At 44.0% G+C, this 18596-nt stretch overlaps 1 protein-coding gene and 1 long non-coding RNA gene across 2 annotated transcripts; one reads left to right on the top strand and one right to left on the bottom strand.

Annotated features, from left to right (window-relative positions):
* Positions 1–180: 180 nt before the first annotated feature.
* On the bottom strand, positions 181–5746 carry LOC115032307. Its single transcript, XR_003837957.1, has 4 exons — positions 5689–5746; positions 4334–5102; positions 819–1214; positions 181–634 (listed from the first exon to the last, which is right to left on the bottom strand). It is a non-coding gene; the product is annotated as an uncharacterized LOC115032307 (long non-coding RNA).
* Krt12 (keratin 12) lies at positions 830–7380 on the top strand. Its single transcript, XM_021176471.2, has 8 exons — positions 830–1408; positions 2198–2280; positions 3312–3468; positions 4394–4555; positions 4641–4766; positions 4902–5122; positions 6070–6140; positions 6930–7380. Exons 1-8 carry the CDS (start codon positions 863–865, stop codon positions 7025–7027), a joined length of 1464 nt encoding a protein of 487 aa, XP_021032130.1. The 5' UTR covers positions 830–862; the 3' UTR covers positions 7028–7380.
* The last annotated feature ends 11216 nt before the right edge of the window (positions 7381–18596 follow it).

Below are 18596 nucleotides of genomic sequence, written 5' to 3'. Positions count from 1 at the left end.
TGTGTGTGTGTGTGTGTGTGTGTGTGTGTGTGTGTGTGTGTGTGTGTGTATTTTGTTAATGGTGAAACACTTTAGGTGATATACAATCCATTCAGCCAACAGATTTACAAAATTCTACAAAATTCTCACAGGTAATGCCATTGAAGAAATAGCAATAAGCATTCAGCCCAGAGCCCGGCGTCATGGTTCACTAAGAATGCCAATCTTTTGTTAACCAAAATGTTCGACTTCCAAACAGCTGGCTCCCATGTTTAAGTGTTCCATTTTCAGAAAAACAAGAACCCTACAACTCCCTACAGCGGATGCTTTCAGAACCTTGCAAGCTCAGATTCTAATGTCCGCTTGGAAAACACCTCTGTTTCTCACCTTCCAGGAATGCGCTCTTCATCTGCCTCTGAAACTGTTCCTACAGAGAGAACCACAGCATGGTTGGTTGGCTTATATCGAACCGAAAGAAATAGACAGGGGAGGGGAGGACAGAGCTTCAGGAAGCATGGGGCTTCGGAAGGATTCCTTAATGCTCCAGTCGTCACTCTTCTGGTGTCTGGAAGATACAGGCAGTGCTGAGGACAACTGAAGATGACAGATTCCTTACGACAGCTCCACCCAGCCTTCTTTCTTGTGTGTCAGATATCTAGTGGAAATGGTTATTCGATTATAGCTATATCAGTGAATTTTCACGATGCATAAATCACATACCCGCTGAGCTGGCCGACTGGGTGTGGGTGGGCATGCGAGAGTTGGAATGCAGAGAGTGAACTCTTTAACCGCAACACCCACCTCCCAGCCTATAAAGGCAGGACCCCTTCTGGTATTACCAGCACTGCAGTCTCTCTTGGGTCACCAACTCTCCAGCAACAGCATGTCGCTTTCAGTCTGCACCTCCGCACTGTCCAGGAGGTCTTCCTCACAGAATGGGGCGGCAGGCAGACCTTGGGGTGCATCTGCTTCGAGTGTTGCCGGCGGCTATGGGGGATCGGCCTCTGGCTTTGGAGTTGGCTGTGGAGGCCTCTTTTCTGCTGCTTCCATGCTTGGTTCTAGTTCTGGCTTTAGCAGTGGCTCTGCAGGTTGCTTGCCGGGGCTTGGCTCTGCCTATGGGGGACCTCTGAGAGGTGGCGCGGGAGGAATGGGGATGGGGATGGGGATAGCGGGAAGCTCGGGCGGTGGCTCTCTGTGTATCTTTTCTGGCAATGATGGCGGTCTTCTTTCTGGTTCTGAGAAAGAAACCATGCAAAATCTAAATGGCAGACTAGCTTCCTACCTGGGTAAGGTTCGCGCTCTAGAGGAGGCTAATGCAGAACTGGAAAACAAAATTCGTGAGTGGTATGAAACACAGAGAACCGGAAACGCCGGGTCCCAGAGTGATTACAGTAAATACTACCCACTGATTGAAGACCTGAAGAATAAGGTAAGGGGAGGGGCTTTAGAAACCTTTTTATTTTATTACAATATTTTATAAAAATAAATCCTCTTAACTTAGATATTTTTAAACTAGATGGTACTTGGAGAAGTACAGTTCCATTCACCATTAAGTGGCCGTCCTTCCACTGTCTAAAAGAAATGTTCTTCACTTATCAACATTATTTTTAAACAATACATTTGCTTTTAAAATGAAGCTGTCCAGAACCCTTCGGAGTTTTGGGCTTTGCTTTGTTTTGCTGTGGTGCTGGGAATGAACACAGGGCTTCGGGTATGTGACCAAGTGTTCTCCCATTGAGCTACAGCCACATCCTTTGCCTTAGATTGGAGACTGAGCAAGGTTAACCCAAGCCCTGACAGGCAAACGCCATCTGCTGTCTTTCAGATGTGGATTCTAGTTTGGAATGTTTAGGTTTCTGTTTGAGTTTAACTGAGTGCCTATAGAGAGCAGAAAGGTCTCATGGCAGGGAGGAGGTGCTTAAACTGGTATAGAGGAAGGGGGAAGAGTAACATAGGAAGGTTTACACAAAGATGGGGTGGGGATGCACAGAAAAGTAGGGGTGAGGAGGGAAGCCCAACCAAAACTAAAGATGCATAGAAGAGCCATATTAAAAAAAAAAAAAAAAAGCTGAAAGAATGTGATTTAAAGATGAAGAGTTTGGATGGAGGAAAAACGTATTTCGTGTCACGATTTATTCTTATGTGCAAAGTGACACTAGTGAACTAACTGCCAGTGCCTTAGGACTCCGTGTTCATGTGTCTCCCTCTGTTCTCCCAGATCATTTCTGCCAGCGTCAGCAACGCCCAGCTCCTCCTGCAGATTGACAACGCAAGGCTGGCTGCCGAGGACTTCAGGATGAAGTGAGTCCGCTGGTGATAACTCCTTCCTCCTCCCACTCCCCACTTCCTGCCTGCGCTGATGGCAAATGATTCGAATGTCCTGCAGCCCACATGGCCCCTGCCTTCAGTGCACCCCTAAATCCACACAGGGTGCTTTTAAAAGCACTGAAAGTTCACCGTACACAGCTTTAAGTTATAAGTTGCTTCCACCTGGAGCTACGGATCATCTCTTTGCAATGAGTCATAATTCAACCTGATAATTGTACCTATGTTTAGACCTGAATTTTCAATGTATCAAAGTGAATTAACAATATCTCTGCCAAGGGGTTCAATGGAACAATTGTGTCCCTGATGACACATATGACTGAAAGCTTAGCCATGCATTTATTTTTATATACCAGATCCTTTCCCATACCCCACCCTCCTATGCAGAGGGAATACAAATTAATTTCCTTGTTGTATTATAAAATGTCCCCACAGGAAGTTGCAACCTGAGCCTGTGAAGACCCAGTAAAAGCTACTAATGAAGTAACAAGGTTTAAAACAACCCTCAAAGGAAATCAGGCAGAAAGAGTAGCCATCAGTTTATCTCCAGCTAGTTTTAGAATATCATCATAAAGTCAAACTACAGGGAGCCTTCTCCCTGGGATGCATGGATCACTGCTGGTAGGAAGTTCTCGGTTCATCATTTCTTCATCTTTCTTCTCTTGTCTCCAAATGAGGAATAAGCAATCATACACACAGAGGAAAAGTCACAAAATCAAAAATGGCATAATATACTGTTAGCACAGTGTTTTCTTCTCCCCTCCCCTCTTCCTCCTCTTCTTCCTTCTCTTCTTCCTCCTTCCCCTCCTTCTTCCTCCCCCTCCTCCTCCTCTTCCCTTGGGCTGCCTTGAACTCACTATGTAGTGGAGGATGACCTAGAACTCATGGCTCTACTTCTCAAGTACTGGGATTACAGACATGGGCCACATAGCCCAGAAGATGTCCAGGACCCATCGCAATGGTTGTGTTAATGTTGACTTCCTAAACTGTGGACACTTGATTTCCAGGTATGAGAATGAGCTGGCCCTGCGCCAGACCGTGGAAGCCGACATCAACGGGCTGCGCAGGGTACTGGATGAGCTGACCCTGACTAGAGCCGACCTGGAAGCACAGCTTGAGACCCTGACTGAGGAGCTGGCTTACATGAAGAAGAACCATGAGGAGGTCAGAAATAGCTTCATTTTTTTTTCCTCCCAGACCCAAGAATTGCAATTTTGAATTAACAAAGCTGGGGAATATATTATCTCTGTGTTACAGTGACTATTCATTTTGGTGTTCTTCTATGTGTGCCCCCCACCCCCACCCCACCTCACCCTCTTGTGTATGTGTCATGGTATTTTTTTATTAAGGTTTAATGGATTCGAGTATTAGACTCGGGATAGCGGGGAATATTCTGGTTTTATTATTTCCATCATTAAGTAATGGCAGGAATTTTAATTACCTTCATCAAATGTTTTCTTTAAATATGGAGTGTTTCAAAAATGAAAACAAAAGTCTACAACTGACACATATACCAGCCACATATGTTAGAGAAGTGTAACCAATATAAGACATATAGAGAGCTGATGAGTGTATCAGAGGCCGGGGCATGGACAGGAAGAACCACCACTGGCAATGGGCTTCTAAGGAACTTTCTGCTGGGTTCTCAATGACTGTGGTGTGAAATAGTGTACGACCCCAGGTGCCACTTGTGGCACTAGCTCTGAGGCAGTTGCTGGAGCAATCTGCACACCAGGTCTCTTTCCTTTCTGTAAACTATAGGAAGTGGATGTTCTAGAAGCAGAGCCAGGAACCACAGGCACAGAACGTTGAGCCCCTGATCATTCAAGAAACCTGAGAAAATATCTTGGTTTTTGGTTTTAGTTTTTCTTAATCATGAGAGAAAGATTTTCAAGCTTAAAAAAAAAATGTGCCTTGCGCTAATATTTTGCCTTTATACCAACTCACTCAAAAATATATATACCAACTCACTCAAAAATATATTTTTTATTATTATCGTGCATGAAGAGACCCAAGAAGGCAATCGTACCTGGGGGACTCACTAGCCACATGTACTCCTGTGTCTTTCTCTCTCCATTGCTGTCTCTAGGAACTCCAAAGTTTCCAGGCAGGTGGTCCAGGTGAGGTCAATGTAGAAATGGACGCGGCCCCTGGAGTGGATCTCACCAAGGTCCTCAATGAAATGAGAGCCCAGTATGAAGCCATGGCTGAGCAAAATCGGAAAGATGCAGAGGCCTGGTTCCTTGAAAAGGTAACACTGCAAGATTTGATGCATTCCCAGAAAGCCCTTTGAGCCAGCGCAGAGCTCACCCCATCCACTTACTTTGCTGTTACAGAGCGGAGAGCTCCGAAAAGAGATCAGCAGCAATACGGAGCAGCTTCAGTCCAGCAAGAGTGAGGTCACCGACCTGAAGCGCATGGTGCAGAACCTGGAGATTGAACTCCAGTCCCAGCTTGCCATGGTAGGGTGACATGCAGAGAGAGACGACGCATCCCTTAACTTCCAAAAAAAGATGTTGCACCCACCGTATGCTGGACCGTGGGCTGCCGTCTTGTTCTCTGATCCCCAGACAATTCTGTCTATCTCCCATTTGCAGAAGTCGTCCCTGGAAGGCTCGCTGGCTGAAACCGAGGGTGGGTACTGCTGCCAGCTGTCTCAGGTGCAGCAGCTGATCAGCAGCCTGGAGGAGCAACTCCAACAGGTGCGGGCTGACTCAGAGCGCCAGAACGCCGACCACCAGCGGCTGCTGGGCGTCAAGGCTCGCTTGGAGATGGAGATTGAGACCTACCGCCGGCTGCTGGAGGGGGACAGCCAAGGGTGAGCAGACAATAAGATTGGAAACATCGTAGGGGCTGAAAGACTGTAGACACCTGATGCAGATTTTTTTTTTTCTGCAGTGGGAGAAGAGGGCTGTAGTCCACTAAACAGGGAACAAATCTTACCAGTGATCCTAGCACTGAGAAGTCTGGGGCAAGAGGAACCTAAGTTCTAGACCAACCTGAGCTACGTCTGCATACTGCCTGCAGGAAGAGGGGGTGGGCTGGGGAGCTTGCAAGTGTAAAGAACTGAGTCCAGAGCCCCCAAAACCCATGTCGAGTGTATCTCTAACCTCATTGCTCCTGCTGAAGACAGAAGGTGGGGGCATGAAGAGCCCCAGAAGTCTGTGGCCCAGTGTGTCTCAAACAAGGTGTAGTCCAGAACCAACACATGAACATGCATGCACACACATACACACACACACACACAGAGACTTTTGAAGAGGAGGGAAAAAAGAATAAAACAACAAATCTAGAAAATGCATGCCTAGAATTTTACTAAATAATAGGCAGAATGTATTCACTTGATACTAATTAATAAAATGCTCATTGTAAATGAGTACTTACATGTTCTAGAAGAACCATCTCTTGATGCTAGGGATAACACATCAATAGCAGCCATCCGGACCACCCAGCCCCACGGTAGCAAACCTGTCACCAACAATAGCAGCCTAATCTGGAGGGAAGAACCCCAGATGGTAAATTAAGACAGCTGATTTCTGAGACCAAGCTGCTGCTTCCCCTCAGAGCCCATTGTAGGAGGTTTGGATGAAAATGTGTGCTGACCCAATTAGCTACCCTCATGGTGCATCAGTCAGCCAAGAAACTTGAAGTAGCATCTCTATTTTTGCTGTGGTTGTGTAGGCGTCTCTCATGTTTAAACTCAAGCAGCAGGGTCTCCTTCCTTATCCAACAATCACGTGAGCACAGCTCTCCTTCTCTTTACAGTGACGGTTTTGACGAAAGCTCATCCCTTTCTGTCTCCAAACCTCAGACACCATCAGTCGATTCCTCTAAAGGTATGGACACGAGAATCATTAAAAAAAATAAGTCAGAATCTCATTCATGAAATGACTAACCTGTCAGATCTCACTAAAGGTTGAGCGTAAATAACTTAAAATATATTTGTGTTCTGAGCAGGGGACATATCTCTGCTCAAACCCACTGAGCAGTGGAGTGGTATATTAAAACTCTCAGCAAGCTCAAGTAAGAAAATCCTCCTCTAGGAAGACAAAATGAGCGCCGTGAGACAAGGTTTCTCTGTGTACCCCTGGCTGTTCAGGAACTCGCTCTGTAGACCAGGCTGACCTCGAACTCATGGAGATCCACCTGCCTCTGCCTCCTGAATGCTGGGATTACATTCATGCACTGCCATGCACACTTCTTAAATGCTTTAAAGTACACCAGGGTTAGTGTGTGCCTGCCATCCCATCTCTTGGAAGGCTAAATTTTTCTAATAAAAATTTTAAAAGAGAGAGAGAGAGAGAAGATAGTGAGTTCCAGGCTATCCTGGGCTAATATTTAGCAAGACCCTGAGCTGAAAGAAAGACCTAGAGGAACAGAGAGATGGAGGGGGGTGCTGAGTATTTTGATTTGTGCACAAGACAGTCCTGAATAAATTTCATTTCCACTAAGTAAAACTCACCTGGTTTGGAATGGAGTCACTTCCAAAAGTCTGAATTTGATGAAAAGCTTAAGTTGAACAAGAATAAACTTTGGGTTGATAACTGCTTTGTACTAACCATTACCCTCTTTTCTGTTTTGTTTTGTTTTTTTTTTCGTTTTGTTTTGTTTTGTTTTACCTTTAGACCCAAGTAAAACTCGAAAAATCAAGACAGTCGTGCAGGAGATAGTGAATGGCGAAGTGGTCTCATCCCAGGTTCACGAACTTGAAGAAGAGGCGTAAGGCCTCACACGGGCTCCTTTGGAATGCGGAGTTTACAGCCAGGAGTTCCTGCTTCCTGCAGTGCGCTATATTAATTCAGCATCTGTTTGGGCCAGTTTCCTTTTCCTTGGATTCTCTATGCGCGTTGGGTCTTGTTAGCATTTCTGAAACGATATCCAATTTACAAGTCTCTGTGGCTGTGCTGGTCTTCATTGCAACCCCAGATCACCTTACTGGTCTTCCTGGGCCTGAAGAAGTCTTTCCACTAAGTTTTTCTGGTCGCCTGGACCATTTGTTTAATCCCACAGCTTTGATGGAACAGTATGGGTTTAACAACGCTAACTTTAATTAAAGATTAACGGCAATGAAGTGAAGTGTGTGCCTCTCCTTGATTTCAACAAGACTGTCAAGGGCATAGACAGAAGCTTTTAAGATATTAATAAAAAAGCACATAAGCACTCAGACCAAAAAAAACAAAAAACACTGAGGTTGGAAATTAAGATTATTTTAAGGGTTCATCCTCTCGGAGGTTAATGGAGTTTTATATTTTATAAGAGAGAACACTTGTTCCATTTTCTGGGGCCTTCTTTCATACAGTCAATGGGTTCCTATCCACTTAACTTCATACACTTAATGATGACCTGATGCTAGGGGCTGTGTGTCAATCATAGCCATCTGGACCACCTGGGTCCCATGGTAGCAAGCCTGTCATCAACAATAGCAGCCAAATCTAGAGGGAAGAACCCTAAGTTGTAGGTTAAGAAAGCTGATTTCTCTCTTAATGAGGACCCAATGGCATAGAACGGAAGCTAGGAGATTTGATGGTGAATAAGACTTGGTCCCTGTCTTGAGGGTCGAGGTAGACATCTGCCAGGCATGGTGACACCTTGACAGGGGGTTCACAGAAGTTTTGAAGAAGAATGGAGGAAGAAGGGATCAAGTTATTGGAGGGCAACTGTATCGTTCAGAAATTGAACAGGTGTGGCGAGAGAAAGATTAAAGCGTATATACGTAACAAGATGCAAGGGTGGGGACCTCCGCTGCATCAACCTCCTTTCTCCTATCTGGCAGTGCTGAGGCCTAGGGTGGGGCTTTATGAGAGTGAGTCAGAGTCAGACTCACAAGCCAATGGCAGGTTGAGTTGAGACAGAAGATAACCAAAGTCTAAAGCAGAGTAGATGGTGGTTTGACCTAGGTTGCCAAATCCGAAGCTCCGGAAAGAAGACAAGGGTTAGGATGGAGTGAGGAAGAACCAGGACTCTGAAGTCAGACTGGGTTCAAGTCCTAGCTCTGTTGCTTAATCTTGAGAAACTTCTCTCTGCATGCATCGGTCGCCTACCCGTGTGTTGCATGCACATGACCGTGCAGGTGCACACACCTGCAGCCCTGCATGTGCAGCCCAGAGCAGAGCATTGGGCTTCTCCCTCTCTCTCACTCTCTCACTGAAACTGGAAACTAGGTGGGCTGGCCATGGAGTTCTCAGGCCCACAATGCTGAGTGTGTGTGTGTTCCCCGCTTTTCATACATGTGTTGAGGATTCTAATTCAGATGCCTACAAGGTTATACTACAAGGGAAGGCAGCTGTCTAAAAAGTTATTGGTGGCTTCACAGTGGCTTGAACTTCATAGAATGGCACCGGGCTCCAAATCACAGTCTTGTTTTCTACACAATCTTTGTGAGAAGTTCTCCAGTCTCACCCTAGTAACTAAAGTGTGAAATGCTTTCTGAAATCTGTGTCCTCACTGGCATGAGATGCAGTTAGCACAGCACCCACCCTAGTCTTTGGAGGGCTGTGACAAGATACTTTAGACCAGGAAATGACAGAAACTGTGATTCCTTGCTGTTCTGCAGGGAGAATGGGTGTCGACTCAGGGTCCACGTTCTGGGCAGAGGGCAGAGTAGGAAGGGAACTTCCTGGGACCTCTGTTTTGTAACACACTAATCCCATCTGCAAGGGCTCTGCCCGTAAAACCCCAAATGTCCCACCTCTTGATGCTCCACACAGGTGATTAGATTTTATTTCAGGAGGACAGGAACTTTCTTGGGCCACTACAGTGACCTAATGAGACTCCAGCCTCTACCACCAGATCACAATCTCTGATTCAGCACAGGTATAAAGGGCCCTCTGGACTGTGCAAGACACAAATTGAGAAAATATCCTTAGGGGAAATAAGACACTCAATTGAGGATTACAAATAAAAAATTAAAAGCAACAAACATGTTGCTTACATTATGTTAATGTCTACAATTTTGCAAACTTAAGTTCTTACTGTGTGTGTGGTTGTTTTGTAGAGAGCTGAGGAAGTGCCTGGGAAATGTGGGCTATGCTCGATGCCTTGCTACAGCGATCCCTTGGGACTGCTAAGGGTTTCAAGAGTTTGCTCTATTTTCCCTTTTGTGTGTGCCTTAAACGTTTAACGGGTGCATGTATTACTCTAATGATCAAGGACAACACAGACCTTAGTCATTTAGACAAATGTGTTTGATGAAAATTTAACTGAAGAGTGGAAACCACCTAGAAATACCCACTTAGGATGTAAACAGCAAGACTCCTTTTGGCTTGGTGACAGCGCCACCTACTGGAACACCAGAAAGAGAACTTTTTAAAAACTACCTTGTTTGTTCAGGTCATTGAAGATTAGGATATTAGGGTGTTTCTTTATTAGAAAGGAAGAAGGAAGTGGAGAGACGGGGAAAGGAGTGAGGAGAGTTTATTCGTTATCAACTTAGTGAGTTATGACTTAGTAATCACTCAGCGGGTCTACTAGACAGATTCCTACGGTGTAAAATGAAATTAGTAATTCATATTTAGAATACCAGACAGGCAAGCTGATCGTCTCGAGTGCTTCAACATGTACTAAGATATCAAATAAAGTGAAAACATATTCATATGCCTGAATAAATGACCTTGTGTGGAGTAAAATGTTTCTTAAAAGTTAGATGTGACGGTAAGATTAAATTTTATTACGATTAATCTCATGGGCTGGAAAGATGGTTCAGTCAATAAAATTGTACTTACCATGTAAGCAGAAGAACCCGAGTCCAACTCCCAGAATCTCAGAGACTGAGACATGTGGATCTTAGGGGCTCACTGGCCAGCGAGCCCTAACTTAATGGTGAGCCTCAGTCCAAAGAAAGAGCCTGTCTCAAAATACAAGGTGGACAGAGTCTGAATAACTACATCTGATCTCTACAGAAGTGCATACATATGCTCATACACCTGTACACATATGTGTACAGGCACATGTCCACACAGGTATGCATGCTCAAAAATGCACGTGTGCACATGCGCACACAGATTTTGTCGTAAACTCAAGAACTTTAAAAAAAAAAAAAAAAAAAAAAAAGGACGTGTTGTGTTGTCTGTATCTCTTTCATCACCGAAGCTGGCTCTAAATGCTTTGTCTGCATCATCTAGTAACAAATTAGCAGAAGATATTACAACCAGAATTCATGGTCCAACTTAATCACCTGGTGAAGTGCACACACTAGAATACAACCCACCAATGTATAAAGAATAGAAACATTGATCTAGAAACCCTGTGGCAAGCAGGACATGGTGACATACCACTGGGATTCCGGATACTCTGGAAACTGAGACAAGAGGATCATTTCAGCCCCGGAGGTTGAGGTCAGCCCAGTGGGTAAGCTAAAGAAGCCCCAGCACAAAAGAATACATTTCTATGATCCCATTTATATGAAACTGTCAGGATTCTTCAGACCAGGAGCTTTAAGTGCACTCATTGTTCCATATGTACAGAGCAATGTATCTGCACACAGTCTCTGCAGATACAACCCTAAAATAACAGTGGCCAGAAGGTTGATCTGCCTTCATGGTGATCAGCAGTGGAAACGTGGCACCACGTGGGATCAGCAGGGGCCTGCCTGAGCGAGCTGGTACCTGCTCTGAGCACTGACTGTTGACTCGTCAGGGATTTGGAATATTATGACACAAGCCCAGGGTTCCTTAAGCATGACATCAGAGACACCTGGCACCCACTGTCCACTGTGTACAGTGGGCAAGGACAGAGTCGAAGGTCAGTGGTCTGAGTTTGGTTTGGGGTCTATCGCTTGCTGGTGGTTTTATTTCCCAGTCTCATCTATAAGATCAGGGTACAGACTGATGCCTACTGAGTCAGGGGCGTGGCACAGCAGCCGAGCTCTTGTGTCCTGAGTTCAATCCCCACTACCAAAAAAAAAAAAAAAAAGTGCCTACCTCCCACAATTATTTTAATAATTTAGGGAGTTAATTCATTTATGGCACTAACTCAATGTTAGCCACGGTCCATCAGAAAATAAAGAACACAGTTCAGTTCTGAGACTAGAACACGAGCTAATTTGCATATCACCTCCTCCATACATAGTCTTTTCCTTCTCCTCATAGGCACTCCTAAACATTTGGATGTTGAAAAGGAAATATGCAATGTTCTTGTGCATCTGAAATATTCCAGACCTGATACACAGGCAGGGGATCGATCATATTTGTCTTCCTGTACCACAGGTTACTCTCAGCATCGGATAAGTCCATTTCCATGCAAGAGCTTTGTGAGCAGCAAACCCCTTGAGAACTGTAAGATGACAGCCTTGCGGCAGCTGCTCACACTAAGGGAGAAAGCCCCACACATAAATACCCTGTGACCTATAAAACTGGCTGAGGGGAATCTTAGTACGCTCAAGGACCTAGCTCCTGTGATATTACGGCTCACAGTATACCTTAGTGTCAGGAATAAACCCACAGCTTTACCAGCACGCCATGCTGGTAAAATTCAGAATAGATATGTTCAAGCTCCATCGGAAGCAGAAGCATGGGCACCAGGCAACTCAGAAACAATTTCTATATTCAGGCCTTCCTTAAAAGTCATTGTGGATTGTAGTTGCTAAAAGATGTCACTGTTGATGTTGCGTTTCACATATGTTCTGTGTGTGTGTGTGTGTGTGTGTGTGTGTGTGTATGCTTGTGTGTGTACATGAATGTGTGTGAGCATGCATGTGTGTACGTGGATGTGCATATGCTGCTACACACAGTGTAGATATCAAACGTTGGTGTTTCTGCCTTATTTGTTATATTTATTATTGCTATTTTTTTGAGACAAGGTCTCTTCATTGAACTGGAACCTAGCCATTGGACTTATGGGTATACAATGCTGCCCTCAGCTTTGTTTGTGTTTGTTTGTTTGTTTGTTTGTTTGTTTGTTTGTTTGACATAGGTGCTGGGCATCCAATATGGGGGTCCTCCTGCTTGTGCAGTCAGCACTTCCCACTCAGCCACCTCCCCAGCCCAGTGCATCTACTTTTAAAGAGATGCTACTTTCTTCCTCAAAATCATGGGAACAAGTACGTGACTTGTTTAATGGAACAATTCACAAAGGACAGCGGGGTCTAACTCTGAAAGGAGATGGTGCTTCAGGCTCTGTGAGGGAGGAATTGTTTTCCTGAGCACTTTACTCGAGATGGCTCACCTTTTACAAAAGGACAGTCATGGCATGATGCATATCCACAGGAGTTCAGCATTTTGGAACTATGGGAAGCGCCATAAGCACAGGACACTATGACAGGCTGGGCAGTCTGTCCGTTGGGACCCACCTCCTATAGTTGCGCGTACATGAAGTTTCCACCAAGAAAGGTGTATCTGTTTTGAAATATTTCATTTGCTGGGAACCACTATGGGATTTTGAGAATTCACTTAAGGGTACAGTTTCACTTTTCAAGTGAACAGAGCTACAAATGTAACATTTAAAGCAGTTCAAGTGTAAACTTTATTTTTAAGCAGCGTGCAGTTGGTGTGGTTTTTATATAGTATTTTATATTCCTTTATTTGCATATTGACTCAACCGATTTCTTTGCCATCACAAGCCTGTAAGTATCTATGTATTCTACTGAAAATAATGTCAACCTGAAAGGCCTAGATGCGAATGCACGACACAGCACCATACATTGCTTTCCTTATCAGATTGGTACAGAGGGAGTAAGGCAGGAGTAAGGCGTCACCAACTTTCATTGGCAAGTGTCACCATTCCACACATAATATACATGACTGTTCAACAAAGGTTTGAGGAGGAGGCTATTTGTGTGAAACATACAACAATTCTCACTCCTTTTTTATTGGTTTTAAAAGGAGCAACTCATACTATCAAACAGATATTCCCAGGGCATGTTTTCTAATGGTGTGACACTCTTAAATTGTTACATTTTACATTACATGAAAGGACTCCCAGGATACTTTATGTTTTAGGGACATCTATTCTAAGCCATCTTATGTGCTGGATGGTGGAGTAATTTCAATGTTAAAATGTCCTATCTTATCTAACAGCATCTGGGTAAACTGGCAGATAAATTTTTATCAGTTTAAAAAAAAATAGGCAGTCGGCATCCTAGTAAGAGATAACCTGGGAACAAAATCTGTGGCCTCCCATCCACCCTGATCAGAATTCACCACCTGGTTATAGATAAAAGCATGGCAGTGTGTCTCAGTTCCCTGTTCTCCTTGTGCAGAGGCGGAGGTCAGCAGAAGTCTCCCAGGGCCATCTACCTGGCTGGAAACTCACTCGGATCCCCACTGGAGTCCCCAGTGGCAGGGCTCTCCCCCATGCGACCCTGGGCAGTGTTTGTACAGCTTGTGGGGCTGAGGGAACTGGCAAGCTGAAAGCTGGGATGATGAGAGTCGCCCAGGGGGAAGGCATGGTTCAGCAGGGAGGAGACCAACGGGAGCCTGAGTCATCGTTATCGTGACTATCTGTCACCTTGAGGGTACACGGGGAACAGTTGCATGACAGGGGATTGTTTCTAAGGAGTGAAGGGACAATACGTGTCAGGTTGTCTTTCCCAAGACACACTAAAATAGCAAGTTACACAATTATTTGTCAATTTAGATGGGAGATATTTTATTGCCACTGTTATAGAAAGGGGCCTTTATTCAAATATCCATGTGAGCTTTCATCGTACATGTACATTACAGATGCATATACATACATATATACATCCTCTCTACATGTCCTTCTGCTGAGGCTTTTTACCCAGATCATACTCCGTACAACCTGAAACTATAGACATCTAGATCCCTTCATCCAACAACACGCTAAGTTCATCATGAGCGTATCTGCCTCTGTGTCTCCTGTGTACCTGGATCTGATTATTGTTCCCCATTACCATGGCCATCACAAGCCCCAGCCAAGCTGGATGCCCACACAGCTTCCACCTGTACCGGCTCCTTCCTGTTCTCTGCTCACAGAGCTGATCTCATCACCACATTGCTCAGAACTCTTCAGAGACTTCAAGCATCCTTGGAATAAATACCAAGACTCCATCCCAATCAAATCTGTACTTCCTCAAACGGGGAATCTCTTTTATCATCACCAATTCCACTGGCCTGCTTAGGGATTTTAAAATACTACACATATGTAATGAAGGTGTACAACATGATATGATGATATACATACGTACACATACATGTAGTGAGTACTACAGTCCAGTAAAATATAACCCTCTTTTCCTTCCCACTCAGCTTCCTTTTGGACTTTTCCTCTTGCCTTGAGGGGTATTTCCTGCCCAGTCATGGTAAAATTAAACCCTGCCCATCAGTCAGGTCTAGCTCAAATAACTCCCTTCCTGAAAAGACTTGATTGGCCTTTTCCTGTCTTCTACCCCACCACCACTAACCAAATAAGTTTCGATAGATAGATAGATAGATAGATAGATAGATAGATAGATAGATAGATAGATAGATATTGCAATTTCCCTTCATATCTCTTAGCACAACTTGCAGTTCTATATTTATTTGTATGACAATTGAAACAATATAAGCAAGTTCTTTAAGAACAAGGGCCATATCTGTTTTCAATCTAAGGGATCCACTGCCCTCTTCTGGCCTCCAAGGGTACCTACACTCATGTGCATATACACTCACACAATCATACACAAAAATAAAAATAAATCTTTAAAAAAAATCATAGTTCCATCACCCCCTTGTGTGCAGTAAGAAACCCTTGTCTCAAAAAAACGAGATGGCCAAGTCCCAGAGCACCTCCCACATTGACCTCTAGCCTCCGGATGTACACACGCTCCCATGTGCACGTACACACTCGTGCACACCACACACACAGGAACGCGCGTTATACACACATGTACAAACATGCACACAGTACTGACATCCAGAACAGGGTCTAAATTAGCACTTGCAGCCCACTGCGGGAGGTGGTCCGTACTTGAGGGATACGCGGCATGAAGTCATACACAAGTGTCAAAACACTTCAAGTCTCTAGGGAGTCTCTAGGGAGCTCCAGTACTTAGCTTCCATGTTAAAAGTGCTCAGTAAGCATTTCTTACATAAACATTGAATGTTGTTTTCTAGAAATATCCACCAGATCTGAGACCTGGGCTCTTCTCAACCTTGCTTTTGGTTGTCGTCGTCGTTGTTGTTGTTTGTTTGTGTGTGTGTGTGTGTGTGTGTGTGTGTGTGTGTGTGTGTGTGTGTGACAGCAGTCAGTACAGAGATGCCCAACTGGCCAATGTGCTGAGAATAAGAGACCAAGCGCTCAGCCCTAGATGGGACGTCTCTATGCCCCCACCACCAAGGTTCAGGGACCATCCCAGAAGAGAAGTCATAAAGAACAGAAGAGCTGGAGGAGAGCTGTGATGTGCTGTCCACCGACCATGGCTGTCATGAACAGCAGCTGTGTTTGTTTCTCAAGTTTCCACCGCTCACCTCTGGTGATGCTGAGTGAACAAACCCACGCTTATCAAGACACAACAGATAAGCAGCATCCAGTACAGGGAGGCATTAAGAGGATGCCTTGCGTATTTTCTACCTAGATGTATTGTTGTGATGAAATATGCAAGGCTGATTTATTTAGATTAATGTTTAAATATTTAAATTCAGTCCCCTGGAAATTAATTATGCTTACTTTGCTCTCCTTAATTCTTTTTTTTTTTTTTGCTCTTAGCCAATATCAACTTCTTTTTTTAATTTTTTATTACATATTTTCCTCAATTACATTTCCAATGCTATCCCAAAAGTCCCCTATACCGTCCCCCACACACACTCCCCTACCCACCCATTCCCATTTTTTTGGCCCTGGCGTTCCCCTGTACTGGGGCATATAAAGTTTGCAAGTCCAATGGGCCTCTCTTTCCGGTGATGGCCGACGACTAGGCCATCTTTTGATACATATGCAGCTAGAGTCAAGAGCTCCGGGGTACTGGTTAGTTCATAATGTTGTTCCACCTATAGGGTTGCAGGTCCCTTTAGCTCCTTGGGTACTTTCTCCAGCTCCTCCATTGGGAGCCCTGTAATCCATCCACTAGCTGACTGTGAGCATCCACTTCTGTATTTGCTAGGCCCCGGCATAGTCTCACAAGAGAGAGCTATATCTGGGTCCTTTCAGCAAAATCTTGCTAGTGTATGCAATGGTGCTCTCTCCTTAATTCTTAATCAAACGATTTGACCTGACTGCTGCAGACTAAAAGGCGCTGAGAAAGGTGTTTCCACTTTACCGAGGTCGTCGTTGGGTTTGGTGAATATTTTCCATGCACTCTGTGGGGACAGAAAACTTCCCTAAAGCATGCAAACCTGAGCTTGGTCCTTTCACAAGCTCACTGATAGAAATCACGTTGCTCAATAGCTGCTGATTCAGTAGGAAAGGGCTCTTCAGTTTCAACAAGCAGGCTTTTAACTCATGAGGTTTCCTGAGGAACGCTGCCTGAAGATTTCTTCCCACACATATTAAGAACTCCAGGAAGTTGTTTTGACAAAATAAAGTAACTGGGTTTCTATTCGGTATTTATCGGGTAAAACTATGCCCACAGAAATTCGCTTATAGAAGCAATACCGGCATTCCCTAACTCATACTTAGAGAGTACAATCAACTAAACTGTGGGTAGAAAAGAGAATTCTCCTAAAGCAACTGAGAGAAGACTAGGTTTATAGGAAAGAAAAAGAAAAAAACATGGTTTTAATGTCAGACTACTCCTCATAATCTAGATCAAAATAGAATGGGCGTGTCTTGGCCCTTGTCATCAGGGCTGCTCTAAAATTTACTTTTCTCTCAAATGAGTGTCTACCCAGCTTTACAGAGGCAACTGTGAGCAGCCACAGACATGGCTGCAGATCATCTTACCCTGAGGTATAAAGCAGGCTGCCTAGGAGAGAAGATGCAGACAGGATGCTTCAGAGCTTTGTGAGATGGAGAAAAAAAATGACAGGGCTGAGTAAGAGAACCACTGTCTCGTGGAGCAGCATCTGAGCAGAGCCTCCATATCCATAGCAGAGGATTACAACAGTGTGACGTCTCCCTGCACAATGAAAAATGCAAGGTGATGGGCAAGACTGAAACCAAAGCATCCGACTCATAAAACTCCAAGCTCCTTGGCCATGGCAATCTAGACTTCAGTCTCAGAAGATGAACTCTTATAAACTTTATTTATACCATGTGTGAGCCAGGTGCACATAGAACCTAGAAGACAGCATCAGATGTCCTGGGACTGGAATTACAAATGGTTGTGAGCCACCATGTCAATGGCAGGAATTGAACACTGGTCCTCTGGAAGAACAGCCAGGGCTCTTTTCTGCTGAGCCATCTCTTCAGCCTAAAGATGATTTTTTTTTTAAGAATATACCATCATTTATCCGGACAGTTTCTTATTTCAGGGAGTCAGACGATAATATCCCCCATCAAAATTACAATGTCCAGGGGACTAGAGAAAACAATCTCAAAGTTCAAACAGATGCAAAAAAAAAAAATTGTCAAAGTCATTCATTAAAACAAAGCTGAAGTGTCACACTGTCAAGGCCACTGTAACAAACAGCATGTCACAGCACAAAAACACACAGACACACAACCTAGAATGGCCATCCTTGAATCAATCCATGAAGTCCAGGAAGATGCCAATGGATTCTTTAAGGATTTTTATTAGCATGTATCAAGTTATATAATGGACTTCATTATGAAAATTTCATGCCTATATAGATGGCTTGGGTCACAGTCAAATACCTGCCTCGTGCTCTCTCATCTCCCTTCTACTTCTACTGATCCTCACCCCCTTCCCAAATAACTCTTGTGTTTCTTTTCATATAGATTTGGCATATGATAGAAACATGCAATATCTGTCTTTCTAGTCTGCCTGACCTCACCGGCATGCTGACCTCCAATACCCATTTCCCTGCAAATGGCATCTTTAAGATCATTGCAAAGGTAGCACCATGTATTGGTAGCCATCTGAAAACAAATTCTATCTAGAAATAAATCCCTGGTACTTAATGCAGCCAGGAGGAGGTGGGTATGCTACACACATGTGAATTGGAAATATCACATTAGGTTGGTCCGTCATTTACATCCCACAGAAAAGCTCCCAGGAAAGAGAATTTGGGGCGTGGTTCACTAAGAGAGCCCATGCTTACCATTTGCAATTCCCCAAATCCATCCATTTATATATATATATATATATATATATATATATATATATATAGGATATATTAATATATATCAATATAATGGATATATTAATATATATATATATATATTGTTGTTAGAAGACAAGACTGGCTAAAGTCCAGTGATCAAACTATTTGGTCTGTCATTTGGCACATTTTCCAATA

Source organism: Mus caroli, chromosome 11 (genome assembly GCF_900094665.2).
Source record: "Mus caroli chromosome 11, CAROLI_EIJ_v1.1, whole genome shotgun sequence".
Taxonomy (NCBI): domain Eukaryota; kingdom Metazoa; phylum Chordata; class Mammalia; order Rodentia; family Muridae; genus Mus; species Mus caroli.
The sequence above is the reverse complement of the archived record's forward strand: the minus strand, read 5'-3'. Positions and strand labels throughout refer to the sequence as shown.